General features: G+C 44.5%; 1 protein-coding gene across 1 annotated transcript in view; it reads left to right on the forward strand.

The window, feature by feature from the left end:
- LOC112110887 (neuronal acetylcholine receptor subunit alpha-7-like) overlaps positions 1–18,343 on the forward strand; it is a 108,058-nt gene that overhangs the window by 12,126 nt on the left and 77,589 nt on the right. Inside the window, exon 2 of the mRNA XM_026663330.1 lies at positions 9,378–9,517. Within this exon, the coding sequence (XP_026519115.1) occupies positions 9,378–9,517 (140 nt within the window). The remainder of the gene's footprint in view (positions 1–9,377; positions 9,518–18,343) is intronic.

An 18,343-nucleotide genomic window follows, 5' to 3' on the forward strand; every position in this document is an offset into this window, starting at 1 on the left:
GCTCAAATACATTTGTTAGTCTCTAAGGTGCCACAAGTACTCCTGTTTTTTTTGCGGATACAGACTAACACGGCTGCTACTCTGAAACCTGTCATATCTTCTTGTCAACTGTTTGAAATGGGCCACCCTGATTACATTGACCTCATTACCACTACAAAGTATTCTACTGTTGAGAATAGCCCACTTCCACCTTAATTAAATTGTCTCGTTAGCACTGACCCCCCACTTGGTGAGGCAACTCACATCTTTTCATGTACTGTCTATTTATACCTGCCTTCTGTATTTTCCACTCCATGCATCCGATGAAGTGGGTTTTAGCCCACGAAAGCTTATGCCCAAATAAATTTGTTAGTCTCTAAGGTGCCACAAGTACTCCTCATTTTTTTTAATCAAATCTATGCTAAACCGAAGCCTTTCATCTCATCTTCAAGCAACCTTTAACAACCAGTCACTACAGTGTGGTCTGGGGCCAACTTCTGCTCTCATTTACTCCAGTATAAATGTCAGCAAAGCTGGACTGCTTGTGTCCAGAACACATAGAATATTTTTTCACATTCTTCATCTAATGAGATCTGAAGGTTAGAATCAAAGACTATACAAAAGGGAACGAGATGAAAGATATTTTAACCAAAGACAAGAAATACTCAAGTACAATGCATACACATTATGAGGCAGTTGATGTGAGAGAGTTACCATTTTCATTTCTAAACAAGGATACAATTTGAAGACCACTTTGTCTTAAATATAATATGGACTAAAATCCAAAGGAAAAAGGACTTAAAAAAAGAAAGGACTTGCAATTGTGGGGAAATGCCATGCCACTGACTACACATAAGAACAAAAGCAGATGGAAATATTGGTATTTTGGGAGATTAAATGACATATGGCAATGACATGCTTTACATTCCCAGAAATCTGCAGAATACACTAAGTAAACGGTAGGCATGCACATGTCTGACAAAGTGGATTGAATGTGCGGCATTTCTTCAAAGTGGGTTAGATTCCTAGTGAATATTCTAAAACAGACACACCTGAAAACATATTTTATGCTCCACACTTTCCCATTTTGCCTGGATCATCCCCATTATCTGTTTCACTATTCTTTATTTCACATCTTAGAAAAAAAATCCTTATATTTGTTTATTCCATATGAAAACATCATAGTGGAAACTAGAAACCCTATAAGAATCTAAGGAGAAACCACCTGAAAGATAAATATGTAAGTGCAAATATCCCATAGGATTCTAGAAGGGCTTTTATGATATTTCCATAATGCCAAATAGATTCTTCTTTAGTTTTCTTAATACTGTCTTGCTGTATAAGCTTTCCTATCATACTGAGTGATGTCTGAATTCACTATACAAATAAATCATACATGCTGGTATAATGAGACTGATGTTCAAGAAAGGAAAATTTGGGGAATTAAGAATATCTGATTGTTAAAAAAAAAAAAGAAAAAAAATATGGGGAAGAGAGAAGGGATCCAACAGGAATATACAGATTCAGTTAAAGCATCTACAGAAAACATAAGGGCAGCAAATAAGTAGAATGAGTTAATGATAGTCTAAGGGGTTAAGGGCTTTTATAAATATATCAGGAGACAAAATACTAGAGAAGCAGCAGTGTGATGGGAAGAGGAATGAAGTTAATGATGATTCCAGAACGCTCAGCTACGGAACTGCTTTAAGAGTTAAATGTCGCTCAAACAAAAGCAATGTAATAAAGATGCCCGGAGAATTGGGAATTGGTGGAGACCTGGTAAGAGCTGTGTATATAACGAAGGAAAAGGAATATTTTTGGGATAGTCAGGGAGGACTGGACAATATCCAATAATATGAATCAAGTAATAATTGTCTGTGTAAAATTCCTCTGCCAAAGCAAAAGGAAGGAAGTTGACACAATTAAAATCATTCAGATAAAATCACCCTCTAAAAGCTTAAACTCATAAAACCTGCCAAAAGAATCTTTAAAAAAAAGAAGAAGTGGGGAAGAAAGGGCAGAAGCAATACATGTGGCCAGCAGAGCTCAGATTAAAACTCCCTAACTTTTTTTTTTAAATCCAAAAGATGTTATTTAGAAGCAGGAAGGGATGTGCCGAGACAGATTTCAAGGAGGAGCAATTTCCAGACCCACCAGGACCCAACAGAACAAAAGCCGGATCACCTCCAAATTCAGATGGAATTCATATTACAGTAGCACCTCGAGAGCCTACCCAAGATCAGGGGCCCATTGTGCTGGGTGCAGCACAAACACAGGCTGTGTCTACCCTACACACCGTTGGTGGTGGCACATAGTGTATGTGTAGCTACACACTGGGTCCACACCGCGGTGTGTAGCTATATGTGTCAGTGAAAGGCTCTGGCAGAGGGGAGGCAGTGAGACACTACATGGCTAAAAATAGCGGCCTGGAGGGGGAGGCACAGCTTGGGTGAGCAGAGTGTACTCACGTACACACCCACACCCTTCAGGCGTGGCTTTACTCCCCTAAGCCGCACCTCACCAGCTCCCTGGCTATTTACATCTCTACCCCGATAGAACGCTGTCCTCGGGAGCCAAAAAATCTTACCGCGTTATAGGTGAAACTGCGTTATATCGAACTTGCTTTGGTCCTCCGGAGTGCGCAGCCCCCCCCACCCCCCGGAGCACTGCTTTACCGTGTTATATCCGAATTTGTGTTATATCGGGTTGCATTATATCGTGGTAGAGGTGTATATCCACGCTGTATGTATTCTACATGCAGTGCAGCAGTACCCATAGAGGGGGAGATTACCTTCCCCAAAGAGCTTATTTCTACATAGACAAGACAACGGGTGGGAGGGGAGATAGAGGCACAAGAGGGGAAGTGATTACCTGAAGGTAAGAGCCAGAAGTAGGACCCAGCTCTCCTGGATCCCAGCCCAGCGCCCTATTCAATGGGCTGCACAACAGACAAGGGGGACGGACGGATGGGAGAGGAATGCTCAGTGGTACAGTCCATAAATAGGGCCTGCTGTCTGAGCACAAGGCTCCAGCAAGAGGTTCTCAGATACAGCCAGGTCCTGCATCTCTAAGGGCTTTAAAAATCAAAGTTACACTATGAATAACTTTACAATCAAAGCAGCTAACCAATGGGTACAGAGAACCGGATGCCTAAGGAGACTATGCAACACGCAGGACCACAAAAGGGCAGTTCTTCCCAGGATGCATGCTGCTGCCAACTCCTATTAGACTAAACGTCACCTGAGCCAGTAGCACCACTGAGTGTTTCTACTGCATCATCTCCCCCAGGCCTTCAAAGCACTTTGCAAATGCCAATGAATTAAGCCTCACAGCCACCATTTGAGAGTAGGACAGTAAGTATTATCTGTACAACCCACCCTAGGACAGTGTGGCTCTGTTTCCCTCTAGTGGCTAGACACTTATAGAGGTTTGAGGCCACCACCTTTGAGCTTAGGAGGCCAGTTAATTAATTAAAGCTAGTCCTGTTCCTCCTCTCTCTCTTTTTGCACTTCTTTCCTGTGCCTCTTATCAGCCCTGGACTGATGGGCCAATTGAGTTCATGATTCCCAATCAGCTTCTTCTGGGGCACTAATTGGCCTCTAAGGGATCAGAGTGCAGGCTCACCTACTCACTCCCTGCACTCTGTCACACTTGCTTACTGACTTCATAGAGTTTAAGGCCAGAGGGGACCATTAGCTGATCAAATCTGATCTCCAGTATATCACAGACCTTTACATTTTACCTAGTTACCCCAGTAACTTGTGTTTGGTTTTTAGCATTTCTTCCCAGGCTTGATTTGAAGACATTAAGAGATGGAGAATCCACCACTCCCCTTGGGAGTTTGTTCCCACGGTTAATCACCTTCACTGTTAAACATTTGTGCCTTAGTTCTAATTTGAATTTGTCCAGCGACAGCTTCCAGCCATTAGATTAAAGAGCCTATTAGCACCCAGTATTTTCTCCCCATGGAGCCCTTTAGGATCATCTATTTTATCTACAGCACTGCCTATAGTTATAAGACTCTTTTCAGTTGTTTATAACTGTGCCAGACTTCTCCCCCGCCCAAGCTTTTTCTCTGCTTAAGGCTGAATTAAAAAAAAAAATCACAAAAATGGGTCAGCCATTTCCATGAAGAAAGTTAAGGGAAAATACATTGTGCTGCCAGCATTTAACTTTTTTCCAATCCATTTCTTTGAAGAGCTCCAGTGCCTCTGTGCTTTGGAGCAAAAACTAGAAATGTGGCAGGGGGATGGTCCTGGGGTCAGAGGGGTGCCTTGTGCTCCTCCCAGAAAATCTACCTGGATCTGGCAAAGTTAGAAGCCTTTGCACATGCTCAGATTTGGTTCGTCTTGCTGCTAAAATCTCAGAATGTTCCAACCGCACTGGGCACACTCCAGTGCCACTGCCTTCATATGCACCAAGGGGACTTCCCAGCTCCCACCACCTTTCATCTGCTCTGAGCCTGCTCATGGGCCCCCCAGTGCTTGGCTCCACATGGGGAACAACAGAAGCAGCCGCCTCTGTCGCCTAGAGGAAGGTGTGTTTGGTTGGAAATCAGGAACAGCCCAAAGTGTCTCAGCATTTCTACTGACTAGTGGTAATATTTCGGTGTAGTCAGGCCTTTTTCTTGAGCCAGGCCTAATGCCTCCACCATAGGAGGGAGAAACTATTATCCCCACAATGCGGTAACGGCAAGGTCTGGCAGAGCTGGAATACATGCACATCTAATATGGCAGACTACAGTCCCACCCACTCAACCTTTTAGAATGAATAGGGCAAACCAATGTGCTTGGTAACCACACCGCACAGAAAAAGCCAAGATTAGGATCCAGAAATTCTGATTCAGGCTGTTCTACTGCTGGCTGGGAAATGATTAAGTAAAGCACTAGTAAAACGTGTACTGTATTCCCCACCCCACAAAGGCTAGTCCACATATGATAACAACCTACTACTGCTACCAGTTACTCCTTTGTCTCAAATGTTAGCAGTCTGTGTTGTAAATCTAAAGGTCCTGCATTCAGATCCTGATAATAACTCAGGCAGGTGTCAATGTGGTTCTAGCTCAGGGGTAGGCAACCTATGGCACCTGTGCCAAAGGCGGCATGCGAGCTGATTTTCAGCGGCACTCACACTGCCCGGGTCCTGGCCACCGGTCCGGGGGGCTCTGCATTTTAATTTAATTTTAAATGAAGCTTCTTAAACATTTTAAAAACCTTATTTACTTTACATACAACAATAGTTTAGTTATATATTATAGACTTATAGAAAGAGACCTTCTAAAAACGTTAAAATGTATTACTGGCACGCGAAACCTTAAATCAGAGTGAATAAATGAAGACTTGGCACACCACTTCTGAAAGGTTGCCGACCCCTGTTCTAGATAATGGTATTATTGTTTTACAGCTTTCTTTATTAAAAAAAAAAAGATAGAAAATTGTATTAAAAAAACCCCTATGTTAAAGGCCATTAAGGTTCCAAAGTCAAATATTCTAATGCCAGGAGATGCCAGATTTAAGGTTGACTATACAACTTGAAATCAGCCCCCTTGTGAGTATGCATTACGATACAGTCTTTAATTACATAATCACATTTTCCATAGCACCCTTGCCTGATTAGTGCATACAATGGACAGTGAAAGAGGCCATTTTCTTGTGCTTAAAGACCCTTGACCAAGACCTAAGAGCTCTGGGTTCTATTCCTGGTTCTGCTACACACTTCCTGTGTCATGTGAGGCAAGACTGTACCACAATGTATCTGCACAAGGGAAGTGAATGATGGTTTCACCTCATGTCTGGTGTCACTTTTGAGCAATTGACTTTTCAACTTTACCATTCTTCGAATAGTTATTTTGGATGCAATTTCATACTGGCCACCGGAAAAAAAGATTCAGTCCCGAAGACCGGGGGCCAGATTTGTGTTTGAGAGAGGAATCTCTCTGCATCTCACTACCAGTCCCCAGAACCAGAAATTACAACCTCCTGTTACAGAAAAATGCCACAATTTAGCTCATTCCGACTTCACACCATGGAGTTTTCAGGGCTTTAGAGGGAGAGAAAACCAATCATCTCCCTGGTGACCGAAGCACTGAGTATTTTCTAAAAAAATATAGTGTCATCTGTCCCCTATCTCACCTCTCTTCCTGCTCGGAGGCTACGGCAACAAAAAGAGATGACAGCCTGATTAAACAGGCCAACCATTTGTGACACCAACAGCTGCCTTGGCAATTTGCCAGGAGCCCGCAGGCTCCAAATTGCATGGAGATTTACATAATTTCATAGATTAAAAAAATGAAATGCGCACAAACATATGGCTACAAATCCCAACACAATGGGCTGTATAATAGCTGGGATATGTTGCTGGTCTCCAAGTTGAGTGGGTGCCAGCAATGGCGCAACATTGAGAGAGGACACAACATCAGATAATAATGGAGGACGTCAGCCGCCAAAATATTAACAGGCACAGTTTTGAGAAGAAATTTCTCAATCCCATAAAGAATTGCTTCTTGGAACAGCTAGGTCTGGAGGACACAGGAGGAGAGGATATGTTTGACTCTGTCCTAAGTAATACACAGGAGAACTTGGTTTAATGAAGCTACAGGACCACAATGGTAGTACAGTCTACATTGTTGTGGATAGAGGGATTTTCAAACACTAACATAGGGCGGGGGCGGGGGCGGGGGTGGGGGGAGGGAAGAAACACAAGCCAGTTTAAACGAAGCTAAGGAGACAAAAAAAATGGAGGAGCTTCCACTCTGATTGTAAGCACTTATGCAATCATAACCAGAGTCATGCTTACCCCTAAACAATGGGAACAAGATAGAACGGGACAGGCACACGGTAAGGCCCAAGAGTTTATTGAAACCTTAGAGGTTACCTTCAAAAAAATGAAAATACAGTTTAGGTGAAGCTAATAGAAGGGAACTTAAGTAATGGTGAGTAAAATGTAAGTTAGGCAGTTAAGAGTGAATTTGAGAAGAAAATAGACAAAGACATGTGAACCAAATAAGATCTTTTTCAAGCATATCAGAAGATGGCAACTTGCAAGAAAGTCTGTGGGTTTGCTGAGAATCAGAGTATTCCAGACATGACCCAGAAGCTAAACAAACAATCTCTTTGCACAGCGGTTCACCACAGAAGGCATTGGTGAAGATGTCTAACTCTGAGCTAGTCTTTTCAGGCAATGAAGCTGTGGGACTGTCCAAGACTGAGGTGGCAACCATGAGAGATATAGATGCAATCTGACAATTTAAATTACAATAGCTCACCAGGCCCAGAGGCTATTGCCTTGTGTTCCTTCAGAACTCTTGAATGAAGCGGCTATACACTCTCTCAATCAGCTACTACAGAGGAGTGCAGCAGGTGTACCTCTCTTAAAAAAAAAACACAACACCTTAGGGGTGATCCTGGGAAATACAGAGCAGAGACTCTGTTATGATCCCTTACCTCAGCATCAGAGAAATTAATTGGAACACTAAATTAAAGATAGATATAAGAGTACATGATATTGCTGGCTTAAACAGGCCTGGTATTTGTAAATAAAGCTGTGATTCCAGTCTACTAGGATTCTTTGAGCATGTTAACAAAAAAATTGGATAAAGGATCACAGGCTGACATAATTTATTTGGATTGCCAAAAAAAGACATTAGCTGTAATCACTCAGGAACAAGCTCAATGAAAAGATCTGCTCAATGTGCAGTGAGCATCAAAAAAGCAGCCAAGGAGTTACACTGCACTAAGACTAGAGAATTATCATGATAGTTATTTATTAATTTGTACTGCAATAGAGCCCAGAGGCCCCAGTCTGTGATTGAGCCCCTATTGTGCTAGGCACTGAACCCTCGTAGAATGAAAATTCAGTCCCTGTCCTGAAGAGCTTGCATTCTAAGACATCAGCCCTGCAAAGATTTATCTATCTTAGGGTACGTCTACCCTACCCGCCGGATTGGCAGGCAGTGATCGATCCAGCGGGGGTCGATTTATCGTGTCTAATCTAGACGCGATAAATTGATCCCCGAGCACTCTCCCGTGGACTCTTGTACTCCACCGCTGTGAGAGGCGCAGGTGGAGTCGACGGGAGAGCGGCAGCAGTCGACTCACCGCGGTTAAGACACCACGGTAAGTCGATCCAAGTACGTCAACTTCAGCTACGTTATTCACATAGCAGAAGTTGCGTAACTTAGATCGATCTCCCCCCAGTGTAGACCAGGACTTAGACACTTATGTGACCGCCATTATCTTAGTGTCCAAAGGCCTCATAATCTTTAATGTATTGATGTACCCTTATGCCTATGAATAGTCCCAGTGAAATTAATTTACACACATGGCTCAGTCTTTGCAGGATCAGGGTGCAAGGACAATACTGAAATTATTGTAATGCCATTGTACAAATCAATGGAGCACCCTCCCCTCAAATGCTGTGCTTCATTCTGGTCATACTAACTCAAAAAAAAAAAAAAAAAAAAAAAAATAAAAGATGTGCACTGCTAGCAGAAAGAGAAAAGATCCAGAGTGAAAAACAGCAAAAGAAATTAGCGGTCTGGAAAGACTTCACAGATTAGAAACAAATGAAATTGGGAGAAGGGATATGGTGGAGGTACACAAAACTATGAATGACCCTCAGACGGTAGATTGGTGCTTCCATTTACGCTGCCTCATAACATAGGAATGAGGAGCACCCAAGGAAAGTAGAAGTTAAAAAACCAGTACAAGGACTTTAAACCCCCCACTTCATTCCATAATATGGCAGTTGAGGCTACGCAGATTATCGAAGCAAAGAGCTGTAGGATTTTCAGAAGGATTAGCCATTTCTATAGGGCTAGACTGTGCTTGTTTGGCACAGGCCTGTGTTGAGGGGCAGCAGGGAAGGCATTGACAGAACTAACACCTCCCACAGCTCTACTCCTTTAGCTGCTATACCCCTGGTGTGAAATTCTGGCCCCAATGAAAATCAGTGGGAATTTGGGCATTGACTTCAGGGAAGCCAGGTGTGCTAGTTAGCACATGGGGAAGGGAAGTCATAACTCTATTTCCCACCCCCTGCAGCACCCCTATAGGAACATCTTGATAGCAAGTTTGTCGTGTGGGCTTTCCTGCCTTAGAGAGATGTCAAGAGCTTCAGCTGCGTATTTTGTCATGTGGCACTAAAGATTCCTAGCCAGCTTATATACCGCTAGCTCTTTGGCTGCTCTGTGATAGAAACACATGCAGTGCACAATGTTTTATGAAACCATAGAATGGAAGACGTGTTAGATATGGGCAAACTTGAGGAGGTCTTTACTTTCTGGGAATCTGCTTCTCGGTTTTAGAAGATCAAAATAAACTATGGAGGATTCAAAAATAAAATGACTTTCTGATCGAGCCAGATGATTTATGTCACCATCTTTTTTCCCCCTCCAAAAGTTTCCCAACAGGGTGAAAACCAAAGGCGTCTGTATAGAGAACTGTTGAGGAACTACAATCGCCTTGAACGCCCCGTAGTGAATGATTCCCAACCTCTTATTGTTGAGCTACAACTTTCTTTGCTGCAGATAATCGATGTGGTAAGTCAGCAGCAATTCTGCTTCGTGAGCATAACCTCGTCAAGGTAATGAATTCAGCTGCTGTTGTAAATGGTGTAGGGACTGCATGTGGCCTCTTAACCAGACTGCTATAGAATGGAAATTGAGAACAGAATGGTTTGGATTAGGGATTTTGCAGAACGCCAACACATGGGTTTGTCACTTCGGAATACTAATACCACTCTAAATGCACAGCTGTCCCTGACAACATGAGGAACGTGTTGATTAATTATGTAGCTTTTTAATGATTTTACATAAAAACACTGATTATGAACCATGTGTTACTACAAATTAATAAGCATGTGTTATCCCCAGAGCCAGCCTCGAAGCTGTAGTTATGGACCCTGTGCTATTTCTGGAGCTACTCTGGAATGGCTAGATGAGGCAATATGCAACAGGGGCATTGGAACAATTTGTATAGTGGGGGTGTGGAACGCCATTGAACCAAACTGTAAACCCCATCTATGAGGAAAACCACTCCAAGCTGCTGCATCCCCAGCACCTCTAACTCCAGCACCCCGATACGCAAGAGCACCAGTGTGCAGAGACGGCCGTGCCTGTCTGTCTACAAGAACTGGTATGGCTGGTACTCCAACCCCTCTGCCAAACAGCCAGGTGGCAGCAGCAGCTGCTTCTTGCTGGCTTCTGACCATGCAAACGAGGGTGGGGGAGGGCAGAGCGCCGTAGTCGGTGCGTGCAAGATGCAGAGAGAGTGAGCGGGGTAAGGGACCGGCTGCAGCAGAGTGGGTGTAGATGTAACATGAAGCCCCGCTGTGGCTCACTGGCAGCAGGGGTCAAACCTGGGACCTAGGGAATCTTAAAGCATGAGCTGCTGCTGCAGGCACTAGCGGAGCTTTCTGTGTTAGCCAAGGCCTGGCAGAGTTTGCGGGAGTGGGGAGAGATATGCCCCACGGTGAACTTTAGCATGCAAAACAATCCAAGTCAAAATCTCCTCTCCACGGTGAGGCGGGTTTCATTGTATAGAACAGCAGCTAAACCCCCCAGAAATAGTCTGTATATAAATACAATATATTCCCTAGGCAACTGACTGCAGAAGTAGTGTCTACCCACTAGATTCCAGCCCCTGGAACTATGGTGTGCGTCTTAGTCTTGTCCTCTGCATCTACCGACACAACACCCTCTTTTTATTTATTCATAGATTCATAGATTCTAGGACTGGAAGGGACCTCGAGAGGTCATCGAGTCCAGTCCCCTGCCCGCATGGCAGGACCAAATACTGTCTAGACCATCCCTGATAGACATTTATCTAACCTACTCTTAAATATCTCCAGAGATGGAGATTCCACAACCTCCCTAGGCAATTTATTCCAGTGTTTAACCACCCTGACAGTTAGGAACTTTTTCCTAATGTCCAACCTAGACCTCCCTTGCTGCAGTTTAAGCCCATTGCTTCTTGTTCTACCCTCAGAGGCTAAGGTGAACAAGTTTTCTCCCTCCTCCTTATGACACCCTTTTAGATACCTGAAAACTGCTATCATGTCCCCTCTCAGTCTTCTCTTTTCCAAACTAAACAAACCCAATTCTTTCAGCCTTCCTTCATAGGTCATGTTCTCCAGACCTTTAATCATTCTTGTTGCTCTTCTCTGGACCCTTTCCAATTTCTCCACATCTTTCTTGAAATGCGGTGCCCAGAACTGGACACAATACTCCAGCTGAGGCCTAACCAGAGCAGAGTAGAGCGGAAGAATGACTTCTCGTGTCTTGCTCACAACACACCTGTTAATACATCCCAGAATCATGTTTGCTTTTTTTGCAACAGCATCACACTGTTGACTCATATTTAGCTTGTGGTCCACTATAACCCCTAGATCCCTTTCTGCCGTACTCCTTCCTAGACAGTCTCTTCCCATTCTGTATGTGTGAAACTGATTTTTTCTTCCTAAGTGGAGCACTTTGCATTTGTCTTTGTTAAACTTCATCCTGTTTAATTCAGACCATTTCTCCAATTTGTCCAGATCATTTTGAATTATGACCCTGTCCTCCAAAGCAGTTGCAATCCCTCCCAGTTTGGTATCATCTGCAAACTTAATAAGCGTACTTTCTATGCCAATATCTAAGTCGTTAATGAAGATATTGAACAGAGCCGGTCCCAAAACAGACCCCTGCGGAACCCCACTCGTTATGCCTTTCCAGCAGGATTGGGAACCATTAATAACAACTCTCTGAGTATGGTTATCCAGCCAGTTATGCACCCACCTTATAGTAGCCCCATCTAAATTGTATTTGCCTAGTTTGTCGATAAGAATATCGTGCGAGACCGTATCAAATGCCTTACTAAAGTCTAGGTATACCACATCCACAGCTTCTCCCTTATCCACAAGACTCGTTATCCTATCGAAGAAAGCTATCAGATTGGTTTGACATGATTTGTTCTTTACAAATCCATGCTGGCTGTTCCCTATCACCTTACCACCTTCCAAGCGTTTGCAGATGATTTCCTTAATTACTTGCTCCATTATCTTCCCTGGCACAGAAGTTAAACTAACTGGTCTGTAGTTTTCTGGGTTGTTTTTATTTCCCTTTTTATAGATGGGCACTATATTTGCCCTTTTCCAGTCTTCTGGAATCTCTCCCGTCTCCCATGATTTTCCAAAGATAATAGCTAGAGGCTCAGATACCTCCTCTATTAGCTCCTTGAGTATTCTAGGATGCATTTCATCAGGCCCTGGTGACTTGCAGGCATCTAACTTTTCTAAGTGATTTTTAACTTGTTCTTTTTTTATTTTATCTAAACCTACCCCCTTCCCATTAGCATTCACTATGTTAGGCATTCCTTCAGACTTCTCGGTGAAGACCGAAACAAAGAAGTCATTAAGCATCTCTGCCATTTCCAAGTTTCCTGTTACTGTTTCTCCCTCTTCACTAAGCAGTGGGCCTACCCTGTCTTTGGTCTTCCTCTTGCTTCTAATGTATTGATAAAAAGTCTTCTTGTTCCCCTTTATTCCCATAGCTAGTTTGAGCTCATTTTGTACCTTTGCCTTTCTAATCTTGCCCCTGCATTCCTGTGTTGTTTGCCTATATTCATCCTTTGTAATCTGTCCTAGTTTCCATTTTTTATATGACTCCTTTTTATTTTTTAGATCATGCAAGATCTCGTGGTTAAGCCAAGGTGGTCTTTTGCCACATTTTCTATCTTTCCTAACCAGCGGAATAGCTTGCTTTTGGGCCCTTAATAGTGTCCCTTTGAAAAACTGCCAACTCTCCTCAGTTGTTTTTCCCCTCAGTCTTGATTCCCATGGGACCTTACCTATCAGCTCTCTGAGCTTACCAAAATCCGCCTTCCTGAAATCCATTGTCTCTATTTTGCTGTTCTCCCTTCTACCCTTCCTTAGAATTGCAAACTCTATGATTTCATGATCACTTTCACCCAAGCTGCCTTCTACTTTCAAATTCTCAACGAGTTCCTCCCTATTTGTTAAAATCAAATCTAGAACAGCTTCCCCCCAGTAGCTTTTTCAACCTTCTGAAATAAAAAGTTGTCTGCAATGCAGTCCAAGAATTTGTTGGATAGTCTGTGCCCCGCTGTGTTATTTTCCCAACATATATCCGGATAGTTGAAGTCCCCCATCACCACCAAATCTTGGGCTTTGGATGATTTTTTTTTATTGTTTTTGGCTTATTGATTGATTTTATTGTTTTTTTTATTGATTTTTATTGTTATTGGCTGGCCTTTTATTTACAATAACGAGAGAGTTTCTTGGTTTTCTACCAACCTGAGGAATGACACGCTACTCTTTTCAAAAATCATCCATCGTGTCCTCTAGCCCACGTATAACTTGGGGAGAGGGGGAGTTACAGAAACAGGTTTTTGGGGCATGTCAGAAAATAAGGTCCCTTTTGGGGAAAGGTTTTTAAAATACCTAGATGAAAACTTCCTTTGAGAGCATTTCTTTAAGCACTTTATCTCCCGGATGTCATCCTGTCTGTTGCAGTGAATTTAAATTTCTATATCCCCTGCGCATGAGCCAAAGCAGGAAAGATTTATTTTATAAAAGGAGGTCAACTAAACAGTTATATGCTTTAGAAACAAAGCTTTTGCTCTTTGTCTAATGCCCCAGATGTTGTGGGGGTATTCGCTCTTATCAGGAATGACCTCTTCCCAGACAAGCATGCTGTAAGTCCCCTTTGCAGTTCCAGCAACACTGATCATTAGAAAAGAGTTCCAGATCCAAACAAACCCAAACTTGGGGGACGTTCAGACCCTACGACACCCATACGGCGTCCATTCAATTAAAATAGAAACAACTCTAGACTGGCACGATGGCCGCAAGAGACCTGGGTCTGGAGAATATTGGAATCCCTGCTTCTGCACGTGACATGAGGGTTATGTCATGAGGTCCAAAAAGGTTACCAATTGCACCACGTTTTCAGCCTCAGTTCTGGTTGATTGTCAGACTAGCATTGCATGAAACCATTTAACTTCTCTTCCTAAGTGTCCATTCCCAGGGATGCAACCTTGCCAGCTGTGTAAATTAGAGAAATTATTTTGTATAGGGGGTGCCATTAAAGTTGCTTGTGTCACCTTATCTGCGTCATAGGAGGAGAAGCCACCCATCCACATTGCTTAGGATCTGATTTAACAAAGCACTTAAAGCATGTGTCTAAGGCTATGTCTACACTAGAGAGCTTACAGCGGCACAGCTGTACTGATGCAGGTCTGCTTCTGTAAGATGTGTTTTTTCACACCCCTGAGCAACATAAGTTTTGCCAACATAAGTGGTAGTGTAGGCATGGCCTAAGTGCTTTGCTGAATCAGACTATTTTCTGCCTAGACAGCAGCTGCTTTCAAGTTGAAGGGCATGAGTGGCTCACCACTGTTCTCAAATGTCTTTTTTAAACCATCTCTTGTTGCCAGACTCTCATGTTATTAAAGATACAAGGTGGGCGAGGGAATATCTTTTATGGAACCAACTTCTTTTGGTGCGACACACAAGCTGTGGAGCTTACACAGAGCTCTTCTTCTGGTCTGGGAAAGGTACTCACAGCTAAATACAAGGTGGAATGGATTGTTTAGCATAAGTAGTTAGCAAATATTGTAAAGGGACCATTCAAGGTAGAGTGGCTTGTTAGTACCTCTGCAGTCATAGGACTGAGGGGGTTAGTGGGTTACAGATTGCTGTAATAAGCCATAAATCCAGGGTCTCTGTTCAGTCCCTGATTTTTGGTGCCTAGCAGAGCTATGAATTTAAGCTTCCAGACTTGCCTTTTGAAAGGGTTGTGCAGGTTTCCTTTGAGGATGAAGATGGAGAGGTCAGACAGTGATCGCTTTGTGAAAAGAGTTCACCCACAGATGATAGGTGTTTTTTGTCTTATTTTCCTGTGTGAGATCATTAGTGATTCATAGAAGAGTCATAGAAGATTAGGGTTGGAAGAGCCCTCAGAAGGTCATCTAGTCCAACCCCCTGCTCAAAGCAGGACCAACACCAATTAAATCATCCCAGCTAAGGTTTTGTAATGCTGAGCCTTAAAAACCTCTAAGGATGGAGATTCCACCACCTCCCTAGGTAACCCATTCCAGTGCTTCACCACCCTCCTAATGAAATAGTTTTTCCTAATATCCAGCCTAGACCTCCCCCACTGCAATTTGAGACCATTGCTCCTTGTTCTGTCATCTGCCAACACTGAGAACAGTCTAGATCCATCCTCTTTGGAACCCCTCCCCTCTTCACGTAGTTGAAGGCTGCTATCAAATCCCCCCTCACTCTTCTCTTCTGCAGACTAAATAACCCCAGTTCCCTCAGCCTCTCCTCATAAGTCATGTGCCCCAACCCCCTGATCATTTTCGTTGCCCTCCGCTGGACTCTCTCCAATTTGTCCACATCCTTTCTATAGTGAGGAGCCCAAAACTGGATGCAACACTCCAGATGTGGCCTCACCAGTGCCGAATAGAGGGGAATAATCACTTCCCTCGATCTGCTGGCAATGCTCCTACTAATGCAGCCCCATATACCCTTAGCCTTCTTAGCAACAAGGGCACACTGCTGACTCATATCCAGCTTCTCATCCACTGTAATGCCCAGGTCCTTTTCTGCAGATTGTCTGATTTCACCCACATAGCTGTTGTTGGAGCATTTAGTGCACTGGAGGAGATACAGCACATGTTGTGATAGGCATGTGTAGTACCCAAGGATCCTGAAAGGTGTGTTGTGGATGCCTAGAGGTGGGCATCTCCTCAGGTCCATAGATGCACAAAGGGTCCTCTTACTCCTCTGCGTTTCCAGGTAGCCACTTCACAGGCCAGAAGGGATCATGTGGGCGGATCTCCCAAATACCCCCAGGATATAATGTTACCCAGCCATTCCCTTTTAGAGAGCCATCAGGCTTCATTTAAAGACTTCACGTAATGAAGAATTTATTACATGCCTGAGTAAGTGGTTCCAAAGGTTAATAAACCTCCCTGTTTAACATTTGGGCCATATTTCTAGTCTGAATTTATCTAGCTTCAGCTTCCAACAATTGGATGTTACGCCTTTGGCCAGGAGATTAAAAAGCTTTCTACCTCAGAAATCTTCTCCCCTATTTATAGACTACCATCTCTTGGATAAACTATGTAGATAGAGCTGCAGCGAAGGGTGCAGTATTTGCAGCCAGGGACCAGCGCTCCACGGTGCTGGGGGGGGGTGTACAAACACAGAATAAGAGGCAGCCTGTGCCACAGAGAACTGACAACCTAAGCATAAGATGAGAGTCAACAGGCGGAAGCACCAGGTAACAATGAGACAATACAGGTCAGCATGACAAGCGACCGCCCCACTGCACCAGTAGCCTAGGCACGGAGTTTTTTGTAGGGATCACAGCAGACAGTTGTAAGGAGCGAAACGAAGCAGGGCAACATGGTGACCGCGCAGATGCTTATGGGGAGCTCCTCCAGACATAGGGGGTGGCTTGAGGACAGAGTGCAGCAGTGCTCATTTGACAATTGAATCATTGGGTGTTGAAGGCTGGGATCATTACCGGCGGTGAGTCCGGAACTGGCATCTCAGCAGCCTGAGGGATGACAGGAAGGGCAGGGATTGGCTGTGAAGGACCTTAAAAGTGAAGCCAGGTACTTTGATGCAGCAAAGAAGGGGGAGCCAGGCGAGGAACTAAAAGAAGAGTGACGTACTCAAAGCAATGAGCTAGGGAAGTTATCTTTGCAGTATCGTGAATGGATACGAAAGCGGTACAACAGAATAGGTTCAGGCCACAGAGCAAGCAAGCAGTTGAGACGCAAGAGGAGAGCCTGGGTAAGCGTTTTAGCCACGTGGATGGAGAAGAAAGGCTGGATCTTAGAGGTGTTTGGCAGGAAGAATTGGCAGATGTTTTAGGAATTAAAGTGCGGACGCCAGAAGTTGACACAGTATTTCAGGAAGAGTGTCACTGATGCCATATACGGAGGTATTATCATTGCTCTGCCCCTACTTGATATCCTCCTGCTTACATAACCCTGTTAGCTCTTTTAGCTACAGCCGTGCATCAGGAGCTCGTGTTCAGTTGGTTCGGCCCCTGACCCTGGCAGCTGGGCTCAGGCGGGGAGCAGAGGGGGCCGCTGCCCCAGCCAGGCTCTCTCAGGCAGCTGCCACGCTGCACAGTCAGCGACCCGGCGTGGCCAGCTTCAGTCACATGAGAAGCAGCTCCGTCCCGCTCCCCACCCGGGCTGGCTGCCAGGGAGAGCAGCCAAACGCACCGGGGAGGTGCAGTGGGAGAAGGACACAGCCAGCCCTCCCCGTCAGGTGACGCTGGTGGGAGAGCCCGGTGGACCCAAGCTGGGCACAGGAGACATGTGGGGCGGTCACGTGCCCCCCCAGCATCAGGAGGCACAAGTCGTCTGTGCCTGTCCCCATCATGGTTTATCACTCCATCAATTTGTCTCTCATCTGGGCATTTTGCCAGCCATGATTTTATATGTTCTTCCAGGTCATTGATAAAGATACTGATTAGTGGCAGGCCAAGAACAGACCCCTGCGGGACCCTCACTAAAAACCACTTTCAATGGCCTGCTACTGCCTCTCCCATACAGGTGTGTGTGGCCAGCGGGCTGGGGAAGGAATCGGTGCCAGGCATAGGGGTGGTGCAGATCACTTCCTCCTCCAGAGCATGGGGAGAACCAAGGAGTCGGAGTCACAATCTCAGGCTCAGCAGATAGGTTTGGGTTGAACTGTGTTATCTGTAGCAGGAGTCACAGAACTAGAGCACATTGCATCACCTCACTGTACTGGTATGTGCCCAGATTGCTAAACAAATCCCCAACCCTCACGCACTCTCCCCGCTGAACTCCCAGGGAAGGTCACCAGAGCTCCTCCCACAGTGAAGTTACCAGACCAGGCTGTCAGTGAGTAGGAGATGCCCAGAAATCATAGAAATCCCACACGTCCTGGATGTCTTAGGTACCTGTGCAGCCTGTTGGATAGTGTGCCTACTTACTCACAGGGCTACTTACACCATTGTGCAAATCTTACTCGCTTCAGGGATCGCTCACTCGCACAAGTCACCTTATTGGGCCTAATGGAACCACGCACAGGAGTTCACCAACATGGTTAAGCCTTGCACAACTGTCTGGAATTGTGTACTGCTTTCCCTGTCCAGGAAGGGAACATGAAAAGAAAAAAAAGAAACCAGAACTTACCAGCCTGTTTTAAAATTGCACGACAGGAATAGGGGATTATCCCATTGGTTAGCCCAGTTCACCTCTCTCCTTCTCCTAGACGAGGACGTGGCTGGACATCACATCTATAAAACACGAGCACAGCACACACATTATACAGCGGCTGGAGGAATCTGCTTCCACACAGGGTCTCTTGAACCAAG

Source organism: Terrapene carolina, unplaced genomic scaffold (genome assembly GCF_002925995.2).
Source record: "Terrapene carolina triunguis isolate 2854851 unplaced genomic scaffold, T_m_triunguis-2.0 Scaffold33356, whole genome shotgun sequence".
Classification (NCBI taxonomy): domain Eukaryota; kingdom Metazoa; phylum Chordata; order Testudines; family Emydidae; genus Terrapene; species Terrapene triunguis.